Consider the following 19,760-nt stretch of genomic DNA (forward strand, 5'->3'; position numbering starts at 1 on the left):
GATGAACTCCAGTGTAATTTCAGCTGCATGTTTATGGTCTTTGTCCTGTCAGAAGGTGAACCTACAACTCAGTTTCTTCTCTATTTTAGCCTCCTTTCTCCAGATTGTAGAATGTAGCAAGCATGACTTCAAAGGATTTGAAGTCATGAAGTCGGCAAAGGATTTCTAAAGTCAAAATGCCAAAACTAGTTAATTTTGCAATAACAAGAGAAAAATCTCAATTTCCTTCTCAGCCTCATGTCATCCGCAAATTCTTGTCACAACGCCACCAGTGAAATCTTCGCCTCTTCTCTGCATGTGAAACTATTGCGTGATTGATCCAAGTATTATGGGTGTGTCTGTTTACTCATAAAACTTCCAGAAGCTGTTTTTTTAAATGTTTTTTCAGACAGAGAGCAGGATGGATGGCTCTGAGGAGCAACGTGAGGACACACGTGCTGATTGGCTAAAACACCAAACTTCTCCTGCTTGATACTGGTTTGATTAAGTTTGTAGCTGTAATGTGACAAAATGCAGTGAAACAAGCATATGTTTTGGAGTATCAGCATGCCGTTTCAGAGAATGTGAAAGTAGCATTTCATAACAGAACGCCTCATTCCTTTATAACTTCTGCAAGTGGTAAAACTATCAAGTAAATCTTTGAACACTCCAGTTCATACAGACAGCGAGGAGTCAATATCTAGGAAATATGTAAACACTTGGATTACTCTTTGAGTGAGATTAGGCGTAAATTACTGAATGAAAATAATTGTCTGTTTCTGACTAATAAAGTGGTGGACTGAGTGTGAGGACGGTTGCATCTCCAGTGCCCGTTTGTGAATCTTCCTGCCTCTCAACCCCAAATTCTCTCCTAATCAAAGGGCACAGCTGATGCAGCTAACAGGTATTGTGTTTATGATTGCCGTGTCTGCTGATGGGAACTGGAAGCAGAGAGTGTCCTTAATAAAGAATGCTCCACCGCAACCATCTTCACAACATGCGTGTGTTTGTGTGGCGGGGAAGGTGCAGCAGGAAGCCAATCAACAAGAAACGACCCACCCCTACCGCCCTCCTACACCCCCACACCCCACACAAATAAGCAGCGCCGACACAGATCATCACAAATCAAAAGGTCAGTGTCATTACAGTCATTGGAGGTGGAAGTCTATGTGCATGCACAATTAGCCCGTGCATGCCAGTTTCTTCCCTCCCGTCTCACACAACTACATGCGAATATGAATTTTAAAAGGTCAACATCATTAGCAGGGCCATCGGCGGCCGAACATATCAGCGTTCTTCTAGCAAACTCTCAGGCAGCTGACAGTGAGTGAATGCAATCTGTCCTCATCTGGCCGTGGAACAAGTACTGTTTGCAGACAAAAAAAAAAAACAAAAAACCCCCCAAAAAACAGGCAAACACATGCACGTGCAAATAACAAATGTGCAATTACAGGGCTAACATGCAGATGCACAAGAGCTGGTTAGGGGCTATTGTGTGGAGACACTGGGGAGAGAGCTGAATGATGCTCAGCTGGAAAGAGAGGGCCAATGTGTTCAGTAATTATGGCTCTGATGTGGTCTTGGCTAATGAAGTAAACAAGCAGCTTACAAACAACTCATCTGCACTCACTGACTCTTAGAGGAACAGAAGCAGCACATGACCGGGCAGGCAGATGGCTCACCTACGCTTACTTCAGGGCAACAGAAAGGTGCTCACCTGGCCGCTGTTTTGGTGAGATTGTCTCGTTGCAAAACGGGTGGGGTCTGCGTGTGAACACTGGGAGCGTGCTTGTTTGTTAGCGAGTCACAAAATGAGAGTATAAAAGGGACACTGCAGGGTGTGTGGGTGGTGGTGGAGAGGGGGCGGGGGTCCACCAAGATTAATGGAGCCAATCTCCAACCTATCCAGCAGAGTGACCATACCCTCCCTATCCTGTTTTATTCGTCTATTCTACTCCCCTTCTTTCTTTTACCACTCGCCTCTTTTCCCCTCGATCTATCTCTAATTAAATGAATCAATCAGTGGCAACACAAAGCTGGACAGATAGCATTGGTGCATGTGTGTGTGTGTGTATGTACGTGTTTGTGTGATAGCATGCAGCAAAAATGAAAGAAAAACAAAAACAACTATGGCCGCAGCAGATGACACAGAACAAAAAAGAAACGGATCAAGAAACGGAGCAGGCGAGGGAGATGGCGAGAAGGATTAACGGACAAGCGTTTGTTGCTTGGCTACATTTCCCAGTCTCTAATGCGACTTCTCCTTTGGGAACTTATCTGCCCAAGCTGTGCTATCACACTCACACAAATGGACATTAACCTCTCCCATTGAACTATATACTGCCCCTGCCAAGCCCTATCTCATGCTCCTAGTGGACAATATATGCAGCTTATGTCAGGCTCATTTTCATATCAATACAATGTAATGTATACATAAAATACAAAAGCAGTGGTTGACACCACTGGGACCTAGTGATAGGGAAATTCCTGCCTATATCATTATTACATTTTAATCTGCAGGAATACACTGCATGTGTAGTTCATATTAAAGCTGCTAAAGCAAACCTAAGATATGTTATTCACCTTGACTTTTGTGCAGAGTTTCCACAAAGTGCCTTTACCCATTTCTGCAGCAGGAGATATCATTGACAAATGACCAGATAATATTAAAAAATGTATGCAATAATACAGACTCGCCCCAAGAGTTAATGTTATGGAAATATTTTCATAAATATTTGGTCTGTGCTGCACCCAGAAGCAGAGGTCGACGAGAGCTGGTCCCAGAAAATATGGCGGAGGAGTGGGGGATCAAGAATCAAACACAAAGAAATCTCAGATGTAATTTTTAGCATTCTAAAGTTTTTTTTTTGTAGATATGGACGGTAATTATTGTTCTGTTTTCAATCCATGTTGTAGTCCTTTCTAAAAGTGTCTATTTTACAGCTAATCAGGATTTTCCTCTATATTAAAAATGTCAACGTCACGTCAGATTTTGTTTTTTAATTAATCAAGTCATCTTTTTACTAAAATTAACCTACACTGTATATGTGTCCAATAGTATTCTATGATCATTGAGTATTTTAAACAAAAATAGACAAAAGATGGCAAAAGTGAAGATGAATCATGCTTTTCCTTGCCATGAATACTTTCCAAGATTAAATAAACTCTGCTATTAGCGAACATTAAGGTTTCTCATGGAGTTATAGTGGAGAGAGAAAGGTGGACAAAACCAAACCTATGTCAGTGTGCACATCTTTCTACTGTAATAAGTTATAGCTTACTCTGAAATAAACTGAACAACTCATTCCAAATAACTATAGTAAAAAAATTTCTGGAAGGCCCAGAAAATGTTAATGAAAAAAAACAAAACAAAGATTTTGTCTCTCTCTAGGCAACATAAAATAGGTAGGTTGAAGCTAAAACTGTGCATACCGCCTAGTCAAATGGAGAGGAAATAAAATTGGTAATAATAAGCACCCATTTAAACCTGCCTGCAGTGCCACAGTACATTTAATTTGAGTTTCTCATTTCAGAAAAAAGAAAAAAAAAAATCATAAAACCACCAATGCTAATAACTTCCCCCAATTTATAAAATTTCACATGAATTTGTGCTTCAGTGGCTGTTGAGAGCAGATGCCTCTATAAAAATTGTGATCCCCTATGGTTTTCTATATACGGCCGTAGCCAGGCTGTATGAAAGAGTTTAATGTTGTGTAGCAATATTAGGTTCTTTCCTGCGTATCAAACAAGCTGGGTCTTCTACTGTGATGTGGTGTCTGTTTCTGATAACACCTGGCGCAGAGTGCACCACGTTGCTTAATGGGGCACATACGGTACATAAGGGCCCGCAAAATATCCCACACACAACGCCCTATATATTTTTCCTTCAGTCTTTTAATAAATAGAACTATAATATGTCTAAAGCAAATTGCAATTGGAAATTGAATTGGAAATTTTGAAAGGGCTTAACTTTTGTTGTTTCTTTTTTTTACACAATTGAGCTTTGCGAACAGTTTACAATTATATCTTCACATGAGCAGAACTGAATATTATGTAATAATTATGTGTCTTTGTAGCAACAGAGTTGAGGAGATTCACTACCTGTTTGAATACATGTGGCTGAAATGAAGGATATTTTAAGAGAAAGTTAAAAAACTATTTACAGATGTATTTTCTAAGAACTAAAAAAAGAGAAAGATTGTAATAAGGTAATCTCTTTCTGGTTTGCATCGAAGAACGCAACGATTATAAAAGCTGTAAACAGGTCAGTCTAACGACAGTTAAAGCTTTTTTACATTCGGTATAAAAAAAAGATGTCAAACCAATTTTTTATAAGCTTCTTTGACAACAAAGTGAATAAAAAGAAAAAAAACTACACCGAGGTTGAAAAGTAGTCTACTGTAACAATGCCACTGTGGATGAAGACCATCAAAGAAAACAGCGGGGCGCCTCTCAAACAATAGACCAAAAGCACATTCACAGACACACAGGTGGCAAACATACCAGCACAACAGCACATACACAAACGACAAGCTCAGAGAAATACCATCCTGACACTTGAATATGAACTGTAGCCGAGCAAACATGGAAGGATTTTTTTTTTTTATTTAGACCAATTAAAACAGGCGAAAAGCCCAAACAAAAGGAGTGTTTTATTTCACTCCCCACTATCAGCGAAAAGGCTCATTAGCCACAGCAGCATAATTAGCAAGATGCTGAACTCCTCGTTAAGGAGGGGCCTGAGCCGTAAACAAACCCAGCTGAACTCCAAACACCCACAGTCCCTTTTCCCTCTGTAATGAACTGCCACCGCTGTTCGCTCCTTGTGAGAAAACAGACAGGAAGGCTCTGACAGAAACAAACAGCCAAACATTAACTTCCAAGAGTTGCTGCACAAAAGACACCCACAGAACCAACAAGCCTCCTCTCTGGGACGCCTCTTGAGAACAATTTTGGCATGAACGCACACACACACACGCACGCGCGCACACACACACACACACGCACGCACGCACGCACGCACGCACACACACACACCACTAATTACTACCTATAATATTTATGTACGGTTAAATAGATTTTAAAAATACAATAAGCGCAGAAAGTCAAGTTTCACAAAATTCGGAGAAGAGAAAGTGTGGCAGCTGAGACAAAAATCTGGCCAACTGTCTGGATCCCGATTTTGGCATCGTTTTAATCTTCAACCTGCCTGCTTTGGGAAAGAAAAGAGCCCGGGAGTAAATGTGATGCAGTCAATATCAATTCAAATAGACCTTTCTTTTGTTGAACTGCATAGGTCTGCAAAGACTGGATTGATGACACAACATACAAATTGCAGTAATGGAATTATAATATAATTTTTATGTGAACCACAGGAACATCAGTTTTATCCTTTAGTAAAATGAGTTCAACAACATAGTGCGAGAGTCTTGAAGCACTTGTTCCAAAACAGACATCTTCAAACTTGTCTAAAACTTGTCGTGTACCACAGGGACAAGCTCAATACTTATTGGTGAAATGCTTTATTGATAACGTTACACAAATTTGAATGCAATACTCTGTGAAATGTAACAAATGTCAATAAAACTAAAAAACACTGCTTAAAAACACTCTGGATGGTTATATCAGACTAGCCAAAAAATAATGGCTTAAATACATCATTAAAAGCGCCAAATATATTTATGATTCCTGCTTATGATGAATGAATTTAAACTCCTTTAACCAAAACTGTTCATCACACAATTAATTTGACATTTTAAATAAACATATACAGTTGCTTGTTTGCATTCACTCATCAACAACTACAAACTGAAAAATGATCAATTACAATTTCAGATGGAGTTACTAATACACGTCCCTGGATACAAAGACATGGTGAGGCCATAAGGAAAGTGAGTGTGTGTTCCTCTGAACAGAGATAGCAGAGGGCCGCAAGGTGAGTGTACACAAGAGGCCTGTCCTCAATTGAGCAAGGCTGCAGGAGTGAAACGGTGCCAAACAAAACCGGGAGTGTGTTTTTAAAGCTTCTCCATAAAAGCTCACATGAGAATATGTGCAACACAAGGATCTCTGTGCAAACATGGAGGTAAAATTAAGACACAAAACAAAAAATCTGAGCAGAGCAAGGCTGAGATTTGGATCTCTTGGTGAAACATGGAGAAGAAATGATAGTAAAGAGAGGAAAGCTGGTGCACATAATAGCTGACTGTGGGAAACAATTTTGGGTATAAAAACCAACTATAACTTATGTTAGTTTTTCCTGGTGGTTCTCACCTGAAGCAGAGGTCTCTGGACGCTGAGGAGCTTCATCGTATCAGCGCTAGCAAGAATTTTCAAGGGGTCAGCAGCCTTACTGACCGCTTCGATTTCCTTGTTGATCTCGGTCCGCACCTGATGGATCAGGGACAAAAGTGTAAATATCAATTCTAGTAGCAAGGCTGCAGGCAAGAAAGTCTAAATAAAACATTTATTTAAAAAAAATGTCTGAAAAAAATCATCACTTCTTTTACTTTTAGGATATAAGAAAACCTTCACAATTATGTGATAAACGATAGTAAGTTTAAAATGTTGAAATGGAATTTAAAAATTCCCAAAAATGCCCAAATTATGCATTCCATGAAAAAATCAATTCAATTAAAAAGTGTATTAAGATGGTGTAATATTTCAGACATGTGATTGATAAACAATCATTCAAGTTCTCTATCAGAATTTCTATAAGCAACGAAAAAAAAAAAAAGAGTCAGAATTTGCAGGATCAACCAAAAAAAAAAACCAAAAAAACATGATAGCATGCTCGAAGACTTAAATAATTTTGCGGGTTATTCGTTTAGCTTTCTGACCGTCATGCTAATCCGGGTGAGTGTTTGTAGCTGTGCGCTGCTTTACCTGCTATCTGATCGTCTTTTTTTTTACTGCAGTGAGCCTCGATGTAACCAAACTCCGTCAAGTATGGCATTGTTTTTATGCCATATTAGATTCGTTGTGTTGATGCATTTTGACGTGCTTCAATTTTCCGCCGCAACATGCAAACTTCCCCGTTCACTCAGTGCGTTATAGTTCCACATCGCTTAAGATTTGTTGCTGCGCGTTTGCGCAGTGTGAAGGAAAGAGGAGACCAGCTGCACAGGCAGGCAGCGAAATGAGATGCAGCTGATCCGTTTGTGTGATCGGCAACAAGAGACCGTGATCAGCGATCACCGATCATACACTTTTTCACGGAAATCGGCCGATTATGATCGGTGGCCGATCGATCGGCACACCTCTAATATTTAGACAAAAGATCTGGTTTTAAGACTTTATGTGCTGTTAGATCATAATGTGAACGGAATAACGATCAAAGCTCAACTCCTGTTCAAAGATCAGAAGTTGCAGCATAGAGACTCAGAATGCTTGTCAATGTTGACTGACAAGCATTCTGATCATTTTAAAATTTGGCTGACGCTCAAAAAGATAATATCTTAGCTGGATATGATGCAAAATTTGTTAAATGATTCTGTCTAAAGAATGACTGACTTCTGTGTTGTTTGAACCTTCCAAACACATTACAACTTCTTTAAATTCTATTTAAAAATTATCCATAAATAAGTCACCAAAATAAAAACCAATCCACCTACTTAATTAAAGCAGTAAATTGCTCCTGAGCACCATTCAATTTCGTTTTCTAATCAGTTTTTTTTTTTTTTTAGAATTTTAAAGTTCCTCAATTCAGTGTATGAATGTAACCCGACCACTAATGGTTCAGGTTGTTAAGTTACAAGAACAAACTTTCAAGAACAGACTCTTAATGTGTTTTGATTGCAGTGAGTCAGCGTGTTATTTAGAGCAACAATGACTCATACTTAGGTTTTCTTCTGTAAACAGTCCCATTATCCTAGAAAACTACGATAATTCAATAAGCCATTGTTGTGGGAGCTGATATGAGTCAGATGGCCTTAAAAGCAGACCCTCGTAATGTTCACTAACCTGGTTAAGGAAAAGGTCGTTAATGTAGTAGGTGAGGAAAGTTCTGAGCTGGCACTGCTTGGCTTGGCTGGGTCCCATGTTCATCTCTATCTCCTGGATGAATCTGGGAAGAGAAGTTAACACAAGCCAACATTAAAACAAAAACACTGAAATAGAGAGGCCAGTTCACACCTAAAAATGTTTGAACTAATGGTAGCAAAAGCAAATGGGCTAGAGGCAGGCAACACAGAACAAGCAAAGTGAATCCAGCATCATTTGGTGGGTAAAAATCCAGAATAGGAGCTAATGTTGGGAAGATATAAATGCATCTAAATGTGTCTTTGCTGAAGGTAGGTCAGCTTAAGTTCTCTAGTGGAGCTGTTAAGGCTCATTACAGCATGAAACTATAACAACCAAAGAGATGAACAGTGCTAATAATATAAAGCAATCTGAGCAAGAAAGAAGCTGCTCTCTGGACTTTTTCGGCACAGCTGAAGTCCGGTCGTATCAGATGGGGGTCAGACAGTAATGTATGGGTTTGTAGAGGCGCATACGAACATCATTTATCAGTGAATCACTGGTCACTGGCCTTGTCTCACACACACCACAGGGCAAACCATGCAAGAGTAAGTGCTTTCTCAAGCGCTCAGTCCATATAAATGCACAAATAAATCAAACTCCTCACAAATAAATTCTTTGACCGGGGAGACATTTAATGTATGACCTAAACAAAGACAAGAAAAATGTTGTGGGTGACAAAGTCTAGAAGAAAAAAAAAAGAAACAGGAAAAAAAAAAAACTAGCAGAAGATGAACTTAGGACAGGAATGATGGAGGATACAGCCATTTTTAAAAGCCAAGAGAACCCCCGTTTCAGGACTTTAGTAATGTGCAGAGGATGCTGCACTGCAGACAAAGACGCTTGCACAATCTACGCATAAGTATAGATGAGAGCAGGTGAATTACTGACTATATAAACTGAACCCTAGATGCCCATAAATTAAAATGTTAATGCACTAGAACAAAAAACAACAAAAAAAACCCTAAACTACTACTCAGGATTTCCACCCAATTAGTCAGCAAGGGCAGGGGAAGAATGTTTGAGTGTGTGTGGTTGGGGGATTGTACCCTTGTGTGTCAGAGAGAGAGCAAGGAATCTAAGTCCATTCTAAACCCTTCATTGATTCCCATTGAAACTCGACCACAACAGAAAGTTAAGTATGAGAAACTCTTCTGTGGCCTCATTAAAACCGTCAAACTTCCAAAACAATAGGAAGCCAGCTATAGAGCTTAACGGTATAAATATGTAGAGAACACAATTCAAAAGCTTTTCTCCTTAGGGGGGGGGATGCTGACAGCTTCATTCTCAGAAATTGATCTTAGGAGGAAGAAAAAAAAAAAAGTTGCCAGTTTAAACGCGTGTTGTTCTACAATCCATCGCGCGCTGTCATTATTGTCATTGTTTCAATACTGGTGTCAAGATGATGGATTTCGGGAGAGGTGATAATGTTTGAGTAATGAGCAACAGGGACTGGGCAGGGAAAACGGCCACAAGCCCCCCTCTACTGTATGCTGAGGCAATGGGTGACGCAAGGAAGCTTAGCCACAGTAAGTGACCTAAAAAACACAGACAGCATCTCAACACAGAGAGCAAAAACTGGAGGGGAAAAAAAAAAAAGTTTGGTATGAACGTGTTTTACAAATGATCCAGAAAGAAAAAAAATGTCCAAACTCATTATCATTGCACGTCCTGAAGACGTCTTGCTGATGGCATTGTATGTTACAGAGTACACAAACGCTAGATGATGATATCAAATGACACAAAACAACTTGGCGTGCACAAACACTCATTTAAAAACCATCAAACAGTTTCAAAACTCAAAGCAGAAGCGTCTGAACTCATTACAGGGAGTCGTTTAGTGAGTCAAAGGCTGAGTCAAACCTCCTACAGAAAGACACGCAAATGACAGCCGCCAGCGTATGGCTGAGCTCAAATTTACATCCGCTACTGACAAACTTCATGTAAGTTCATTTGACTTCTGTTTTCTGACTCTCCTTTAAATTATCATTGAGTAAAGCTTACTCTAAGAAGCACATTTTTGAGATGGGAACCTGCAGGGTTGGTTAATGTTACTTACATACGCAATATCTTGAGAATATTTCATTGCAACAATACATCTAAACTTTCCGGCGAAGCCTTCGAAGACGATAAGGCACCCAAGAAGAAAGTAACGACGGCAAATTGTCCAGTTTGATCGTGAGTTCATAAATTCGTCTGATGAAACAGAGGAACTCAAGAGGAAACGTCTGACAGGCAGCAGCTTGGACACAAGATAAACCAGCACAAGCCCAAATTTTGTGGAGAATCCAGTTTGTTGCTGAGCAATTATGACAAAAATTGTTGCTGAATAAGTATAAAATTAAGCCAGTCTTCATAATGGACTTTTTTTCTGCCGCACATCTGACAAGGATTTACTCTGACGTACGCTGGGGTGCCACAGCAATCCCACTTCTTCAAACAACTGCGTCGCCGCAATGCGTTGAGCGTCTCAGTTTTCAGTCAGTCTTCCAACAACTTTTTTGCGTGAAAAAAAAAAAAGAAAGAAAAAAGGACGGTTCTTATTAAAGTGGGGTCGCTTTTTTGCCGTGAAATGTCTATAAAAAAAAAAAGAATTTTTGAAGGGAAAGGGAAAAAAGATCTTAACAGGGCAAATTTAACAGAACGACACTGGAAGAAATGAGATGATCAAAGCAAAAACAAATGCAAGTGATTTTTGCAAGAACAAATCATCCAGAGTAGCATTAGCGCTGGAGGATTTGAAACAGTTTTGACCTCCTGGTGTCGCCTTGGACTGACGTTCAGCAGCACCATTAAAAGCAGACTAAATTATACACAGCTTGGATGTTAAGTAAAAATTTTCCACACAGGACCATTTAGGCTTAGATTTTGTGTATAATTTTGTCTCCCTTCACAATAAACACCTTAATTTAAAACCTGCATTTTGTTGTTGTTGTTTACTTGTGTGTGTTTGACGAATATTTGAATTGGTTAAAATGTGCCAAACATGCACCAAAAAAAAAAAAAAAAAAAAAAAGGAAATCAGGAAGGGGTAAACACGTTTTCACACCACTTACTGTATGTGCATGTTTAATCTAGAACATGAATATTGCGTTCTCTTTATGTGTGCTAATATAGTAACCATATATCTGTATTTCAGAATTGTGTGTTTTCAGGCACTAAAATATAAAGAACATCGACCTTTAACTGAAACCTGTGATCATTTTTGCTCGCTTCCCATATATTCAAGAACTGCTTTTGATCCTCTTTTAATTAGACTTGAAGTGTGATGTTTGCCATGTCAGCTTCATTGTGAAGTGACAACAAAACACACGTCCAAACAGTCATCCACATGGCAGCTGTGTGCAGCAGAGGTGTTGGCTAAGTTGCTAAGGAGAAGCCGTGGAGGCAGCGTAGAGACACAGCAGCACAAGCACAGTGTGAACTCGTCCCTGTGTGTGAAATCTTAATAAATGTAAGTAAACAGCTCATCTTCCCTCACATTGATCCATGCATGCCTAAAAGCCCAACGTCCGACTAACATGCGTGGCATGTATTAAACACATGGCCCAAACAGAGCGCTTTGATATCACCAGCGGTAGAAGATGATCAGATGCGGCAAAATGGTGAAGTTTCGCCGTTGCCAAAGTGATTTACTGATCATGATAAATATTGCTGCTGATCAACGGCGACAGACAAAGCACTGTGTTCGAAACGTTCAAAAACTCAAATCGTCCAATTAAAATAAAAGAGAACAGATGCTCGACAACATGGTGCTGCAGTCTAGACCCTGCAGCAAAAGGACAAAATCTGTCAAAGCAACATGGCATCGTGCTGCTGCGACAGACTGAACAGTGGGTGTATCATGAAATGCAATACTTTTGAAATAACATGCTTTGCTTTTTATTATTATTTAAAAACAATGAAATAAGAGGGTATTAACTCTGATCATCATTTAGCAGTTTTCAATAAATTAAACGACATCAATGGAAAATCCATCACTCTGACATCAAAGCCCACACAGTTTAGAGAGAAAACCTATGAATATTAAAGATAAAAGACATAAATAAGCCACAGTTTTGCTGTGTCTCGTTTTTGAAAGCAGATCCAAGTTTAACTGCTCTTTTCTTCATTTTGTTTGTCTTTCTGTTCAGTTGTCTTTCTCTTCAAGACAGTCTTGCCTCAGGGTTATGAAACTATTTAAGGTGATTTTAGGGAAAGAAAAACTAAGAGACAAGGAAATAGTGCAAGTTGTGATGTGTGAAGACGGACGCACCATGGAGTAAATAAAGGCCACAACAGTGCTGCTACTGCTTGTAGGCATAAGATTTATGAGAAAACACTTTGTTATGTGCAGATTTTTTTACATTATATTGCAATAAACCAATATCTGATCCTTCCAAAAAACTTGGTTCTCCTGCCAATTAGTTTAATGCTGGGCCTCAGTTTTTGTGTGTGTGTGCTACAGTTAAATCCTGATGAGTTGAACACAAATTGATTATGGCATGTGGAGAAAAGTGAGACAAGCACAATGACCCTTGTGAAGATGTTTTGCTGAGAGGAATGTGCTGACACCTGCCTGTGCACATAAGTGTAAAAAAAAAAAATGAATGAATCAGGTCAGAATTGGAAAAAAACCCTCAAATTTCAATGGTAAAGCTGACTTTTTTATTTTTATTACAGTTCAGTCGTTTGCCAGTGTGGTAAATAATAGGCACTGTTGGGTGCTGGTTTGTTTGTTCTCCAAGCTAGTACTCGCAACTTTCTCCTCCTCACTGGATAAATCACCCTCAATTTTGAGCTGGAAACTTTGCTATACCTTTCACCTTTACACATAAGATTGAAAAATAGCAATACATATGTGTTTAATATTATTAATTGTGCTATAAAATCAATAATTACTCAAGAAAGTGTTCGCAATACACCACTGGCGTAGGAAAGGAGTCATGGTTTCCTCTAAACCCCCCACTGCTGAACCAGTTGCACTCCAAAGTCAGTTTCTTAGCAGCACTCCTGATGATTGTCCTTGACAGCGTGCAATTATCAGTCATTAGGAAACAGATGTCAGCGCCTTGGTCTAGAGCAAGATAATTGTAGATGCAATGCCCTATGTCTATGTACATTTAAAAAAAGGAACAATTCCTAACAGCATAAAACATCCATATTAACAAGGACAAGGCTAATAAGAAAAAAAAACAAACAAACAAAAGAAACTGCCTTTTTAAAAATAACAATAAACCCTCTCTTTGATTACCTTTTCATACAGATGAGAACAGACAGAGAATAATGTATCCAACAACAATTTTGGATTCATTTCCCAGCAGAAACTAAACCCAAGGTAACAAATGCTTCTTTAAATTGAAAGGGTTGGGATCCCATCATCTATCTCTATCTGCTACCGTGGCGTATTACTCGTTGAAAGAGAAATGGGATAAAGACAAAGGTTCGAGAAAGACAGCAGAATAAGAGTGTGCTGAGATCGATTAGGGACTCAGCGTCTTTAAATCTCCCAGAATTCCCCTCAGGCACGGACCTATCAGCTATGGTGAATTCTGATTTTGCCGCTCAGAGAGGAAGGCTTGTTCTGTCACACACCAAGGACAGTGCAAACTGCGGCTCTGCCAACAGAGAGAGGGATGGAAGGGTGGAGAGAGTGCAGGAGTGTGCTGCTGCATACCTGCGTCTGTGATGGATGTCAAATCTACCTGGTTTTACCAACACATCAAAGCAGCACATTCAAAAACAGCCAGGAATACTTATCTCTCTTATTCTTTCATGGTGCAGAGCGCAATCACTCCGGTATTCAAAACTCATAAATGGATTTTAATAGCTGGGGACATTTTATGGGTTTTATGGTACGATAAACATTAGCTTTCCTGCCTGATGATTAGTCAATAAGTGCTAGAAATGCAGCTTTCTGTGTTATCGGATTGCACATTCAGTAATGATTCAGTGGTAATTTTACACACTTCAGTAAACAAAACCTAATTATTTCTACAGGGATACTACATTGACGAGGTAACACCCGAGTATACAACCTCTCAAGTACAAAAAGCAGTTTTCTTGCATCGTATCACTAAATCATTATTTTTAGTTATTTTTTATAATAATAAAATAATTCATTCATAAGTGCTGCCACGTACTTGCTTTGGGTCCTTACTATGCTTTTTGGTCACTCAAGCAATTACCACAACCACCACAAGATGGCAGTGTGTCAGCTTCTTCAGTCAGCTTCCGCTGCATGACCAGTTGACGGAGAACCCGTTTTCCTTTATCACAAACAGGTTTCAAGAAAGAATTAAGATTCCAGTTGGTGTTTACCAACTGCAGCCTGTACAGAATTTGCTCAAAGGGTGTGTATGTGGTTTTTTGAATGCGTGACAGTATTGCCTGCGATTAAGAGTGTGTTCATGTGTTTTCATCATTCCCTGATGAAATGCATATGGTCTTCCCACACACCGCCCACGCCTCCGCCAGACTTCCCACTGTTTCATGCTCTGCTCTTGGCCCCTGATGCTGCATCACACACACCGAAGGCTTTTCGTGTGCTTAAGGTGTATGTGCTTACAGTCTGTACGTGTGTGGTGCCATCGGCATGTGTCTTTGTGAGAGAAGAAAAAAAAAAAAGAAAAGGAAAAAAAAAACAAAGAGGAAGACAGCAATATGCAAATCTGTATGGAAATTAGGCGAGTGAGAATGTCTATATGCTCGCAGCTGAAGGTATAAATGGACTTCATAATCAGAACCTTTACTTTAAACTGTGAGATTACAACAGTTTAATAGTGGAGTCTATGCTCAGGTGACCTTACTGCATACAGCCTCCATATGGACTATAATGCCTGCCAGAGAAAAATAGCTGTCATTATAATAGTCTATTAGTGTTGTTTGTTTCTTGTAGTTTTGTGCTTGACCTTACCACATTTTGAAAATGTATTTCACGGAGAATGGTTTCAAACAATCTAAAATCACACGTAGCCTTTGTTACAGAAGTAAACTATTTAAGACTTTGTGACTTTTAGGCTTTAAATAATTTATTTGAGTTACAAAAATAACTTTGGAATAAAAAAATTGTGTATTTAAATATTAACTTATGAAATTATACTTAAAAATGTGTGTAAAAATGTATCCCAATATCACCAAGAAACCCAATGCAAGTTATTTTTGCTGTCAAACTACAGCTTCATTTCAGTTAATTACCACATGATTATCTATTTCTAGTTGAAATAATCAGAAAACAGGTCAGGCTGCCCCACTGAGTTCTTCAAGCATTAGGTATGCTGAGGTGGGTCTTCATCAGTGCAGACACGCTTTTGCATAATATATCATAAAATTTACATCTTCCATAAAAGAGACACTTTTTTCTTTACTTTGTTTTGGCAATAAATTGATTAAGGGCCAGAATGTGTTGATAATCTGTAAAATGAGAGACAACGGATAAAGGGCAGCATTCTATCTATTCCTGCTCCATGATCTTGCAGAAACACACTATTTGTTTTCCCTCCATCGCCTTAGGCTTTATAGCTTAGCTTTTGGGTGGGAGTGCATTTTCTGTATTTCTGTTGTGTACCTCTTAAATAAAAAATTTAAAAAAAAAACTTTTTGGGGGGGATTACCAAATAGATTCTAGTGTTTTCAAGTCTTTAGTAGTAAATTATAAAAAAAAAAAAAAAAAAAAAAAAATATTTACTTAAAATATATTTCTTGAAAGGAGGATCTTTGAGGTCATCATTCATTCCCTCATCTTTAGTAGACAGATATGATATGTGTGTTTGCGGAAAAAGAACAATAAATCCTTAGCAGCGGTAATGGTGTTCAGTTTTAGCTGAATTTAACAATATTAAAACAACTAAAGTTGAAAATCTTTCTATAAATTGGATACCATATATTATTTTCCTAGTTTGTTAACCTGTGTAGTTGTCTTGGTAATAATCAAGCTAATGAGTCTTACTGATATGACTGTGACTGAACTTCTTTCCAAAAGTGCAAAAATGAAAAAAATAAAATAAAATTGCAGCAGAACATCACCACTTTTCTGATCCTTATAGTTGAAGTTCCAGCATTAAAAGCGGAGGAACTGGAGTTTGGGGTGACTGAATTCCTAGCAAAAAGATTCCTTCCTGACTTCTAAAGTCACATCCCTGAACTGCATTCTCCTTCAGCTGAACTAAGAAAACACGGTTTGAGTACTACAAGTTCTCTACATAAGCACTATGTGAACACCATCCTTTTAAGCTTAATCTTGGGGACCAAATGACTAATTATTCAACAGTGCTTGTCAGAAGAAAAAGCAGAAATGTTTCAACACCTTTTATTTTTTTGCTGTGTCATTAAAGGCATTGTTGTGTGGAATGTAATGAGGAACAGACTAAATTAATTCCACATTAACGTGAGAATGAAAACAAAATGAGGTAAACTTGAAAAGGTCTGACAACTTCAAGTCTGCAAACCCCATGGGACTGTGCCCTCACATGTAATCGCCTGCTTTGGCATTTATATCTCTGCACATATTTCTGTCAATACATGTGCATGCTCGTGTGTGAATGTTTTGTGTGAGTCTCGGGGTGTGTGTGTGTGCGTGTGGGTGTGTGTGTGTGTGGCATGTCGCAGTGTGGTGCAGACCAATTAAAAAGAGGAGATTGATGACCGGGGGCTCTGAGAAGCAGCAGCAGCAGAAGCAGACAGCCGCTTCCTGCAGACAACAGGAAATGAGATGGCCTTGTTTAGCTGACGCTGCCAACACCAACACCACAGAGCCTCAAAGACAAATCACCACCTTACAGCCGCTATTGGCCTAGTCCTCCATCTTGCTACAGCATGCTCCCCACCCTCCATCTCTTTATCTCCCTCTAATTGTATCAAAGAGTGTGTCTCTCGTTAGTCTTTTCTGCAGAGCGGTAATGTGGTCAAGGTGCTCTCAGGTGTACACGGTGATGCTAGCTCAGTACTTCTATCCTTTGATTCTTAAATGCCAACTAAAGCCACCCTGAACTGCACGTCTGCTCAGGGATAAAAGAAAGGTTTGATGCTGGTTGCTCTTTATTGTCAGAAGATGCTAAAAGTCTCTCACAATTGCATACAGAAGAAAGGAGAAATAACTTGAAACTGCATGCTCAGCTGGTCTAGATGCAACAACATGTCATTTAACCAGTTCATCACTTTTTATCTGCAACTTCCAGCGAATTTCCTCAAGACTGAACTACTTAGAAGGTTAAAAAGTTACTTTAGGAGCTCAGGTGTCCCTCAGTGTCTGGAAAATTGTACAAATGGTGATCGTGGGCATGAATATCATAGTAATTTATTTCTTTTGAAGACATATTTGAGCAGTTGAGGATAACATACTGTTACTAAAATAACTATGCAACTTTACAGTTTTACTTTAGTGTAGATTTTCTTTGGTTCACAAAGTTTTAAAATGAGCTATAAAGGATGCAAAAGTATACTGCATATACTATTTATACACCTGGCAGATATAGATTTAAAGTGGAAGACCTTTGCTTCTGGCAGGTAATGAGCTGGGCATCTTGCAAAATGCAATGTAACACGGGAAAAGAAATGCTTCCATCAATTTAAATATATGCAGTCATCAATAATAGATGGAAAATAATTTATTGACTTTCCAGAAATCAAAACCTTTTTATACTTGCTGATCAACTTCTTGTATTTCCTCTGATATTTTTGTCTTAAGTAATGGGGCTGGAATGTCTTCTTTCCACCAACCACTGATTCTCTATCAGCTCCCAATCAGATGTCTGAATATGCTTAACATGAAGAAACATGCTACTAAATAAAGATGACTTAAAAATTACAACATATGAGGGGGTATGAGTAATTCTTGGCTTTGTTGATAAAGTGTGCCTGTTTGTATACACTTGAGCCAGTGTGAACAATCTTTATACTGTGTTGATGTGCATTTGAAAAATGTACCAATGCTCTGAAACCTGTGCAAGAAATGCAACCCCCCCTCCTGAGAAAAATAGAGACCCTCTCCCATTTATTTTAATGGCAGTTAACAGATGTATTTTTACCGCTTTCCTCATTTGCCGCCTTGTGAATAGAGGATGGCTGTGGGACAAGAGGAGAGAATCAGCTTTCTCACAAGCAGCATTGTGGCCATTAAGACCACAGAGAGGCAAAGATGCCTGGGTGTCACAATGGGAGTTTGCTGGGACTAAATTACTGCTTTTGTGCTCACTGTACAATATAAGTCAATACAGGCAGAGCGGCAGGTGATGGCCCTGTTTGTGACAGGGGTATGTGGGTGAAAGGCCCCTTTAATTGCTTATTTTCTAGATAACGGCCACCAATTTCTTCCCTAAGACACAATTCTATCGTCAGAGGGCCAGGTGCAAACAAAAACTGCTTCAGGTCTTATTGTATTCTCCTCATGACTTCAATATTTTAAGTGTTTGTCTCCTGCTTACAAAACAAGCCTGATTAACAAGCATCACTCTAAGTGGCCTCCCACAGAGGGATGGGACTCCTTTAATAAAGTAAACTAGGAAATAAAAAGCCGAATATCAAATATTCCCAGTGCAAATGCTGACATTAGACAAATTAATCTGTCCTGTTACAAAACAGAATCCACGGGAAGAAAAAAACAACTGACCTCACGCTGCAAAACCAAGGGAAAATGTCAGGAATTAATCAAGAGCTACTTCAAGGTGACCCCTGCTGAGAGACTGCAGCTTTCCCTCAAGTATTTGGAGAGTTGCTTCTCAGAAAGAAAAAGTTATAACAGTAGAAATCAAAGCGTAAAGGAATAGCCCTGTCTTCTGGCCTAATTAAACGTACTACTCAAACTAAAATGCCACAGAGGCAGCGAGAAGGCAGAGAGGAAAAGAATCTGTGCCACTGCCAAACATCTGAAAATAGAGATGGAAATGATTTTCTTTCATAAAAAGAAGCCATAAGTCTTACAGATACATAGACACAGATGAAGCAAAGGCAAGAAAATGAGCGAATGAGCTGTTACCGTTGTAGACACCAGCAATATATGCATACACTAATACGCATCGCAATCTATTCTAGGCAGAGTTAATGGGAGATGGTATAAACTACTGGGCCGGGGAAGGACACTCATGGTTCAGTGAATGACTCAGCAAGCCTGAAATGGCAACTATTCCTGAGAGAGCCAAGTGTTAAGGCACTTTTCAATTCGCCTGAAAAGTACTGAGAAAAACACTTAACCTGCAGACCAACACACAAAAGGTTGCAAGCCATGATTGACATGAGTCTATTTTGGCCCAAAGGGGGGCAAGTGAATAGAAAGTTGCCCTGAAGAGAGCAGCAGAGTAGAGGGCAGTTTTTTTTTTTGTTTTTTTTTTGTAATGTTAGAAAAACATCTTCATCTTATACTGCAAGTTCTGTGAGCCTCGATATAACACATCAACTCTCTAGCTCCCAGGTAATATATACCATTATAATACATTAATCTTTTATACGATAAGGGTACGTCAAATCCACCAACACACAACTGGGTGACATATACCTAAGAATACTTATTCATGCTATTGAGGTTTCCTGAACAATTTTAATGACGTAAGTCTATACATTTCTAGAGTTAAATTAGCTCAGTCTGTTTATGGATGTATGGATGGATGGATGGATGAGGCCCGAAACCTGGGAGTAGTGATGGACTCTGACCTAAACCTTCAGAGCTACATTAAGACAGTCACAAAGTCGGCCTTCTATCACCTGAAGAACATCTCTAGGATTAGAGGACTTATGTCTAAGCGAGATCTAGAGAAACTCATCCATGCGTTTATCTTTAGCCGCATTGATTA

General features: G+C 39.1%; 1 protein-coding gene across 2 annotated transcripts in view; it reads right to left on the reverse strand.

The window, feature by feature from the left end:
* The window catches only part of exoc4 (exocyst complex component 4), a 112,908-nt gene that overhangs the window by 34,302 nt on the left and 58,846 nt on the right, over nucleotides 1-19,760 (reverse strand). For both annotated transcript variants that reach the window (XM_008400669.2, XM_008400670.2), the window contains exons 12-13: nucleotides 7,942-8,044; nucleotides 6,253-6,369 (exon numbers count right to left, since the gene is read on the reverse strand). In XM_008400669.2, the coding sequence (XP_008398891.1) occupies nucleotides 6,253-6,369; nucleotides 7,942-8,044 (220 nt within the window). The remainder of the gene's footprint in view (nucleotides 1-6,252; nucleotides 6,370-7,941; nucleotides 8,045-19,760) is intronic.

Source organism: Poecilia reticulata, linkage group LG23 (genome assembly GCF_000633615.1).
Source record: "Poecilia reticulata strain Guanapo linkage group LG23, Guppy_female_1.0+MT, whole genome shotgun sequence".
Taxonomy (NCBI): Eukaryota; Metazoa; Chordata; class Actinopteri; order Cyprinodontiformes; family Poeciliidae; genus Poecilia; species Poecilia reticulata.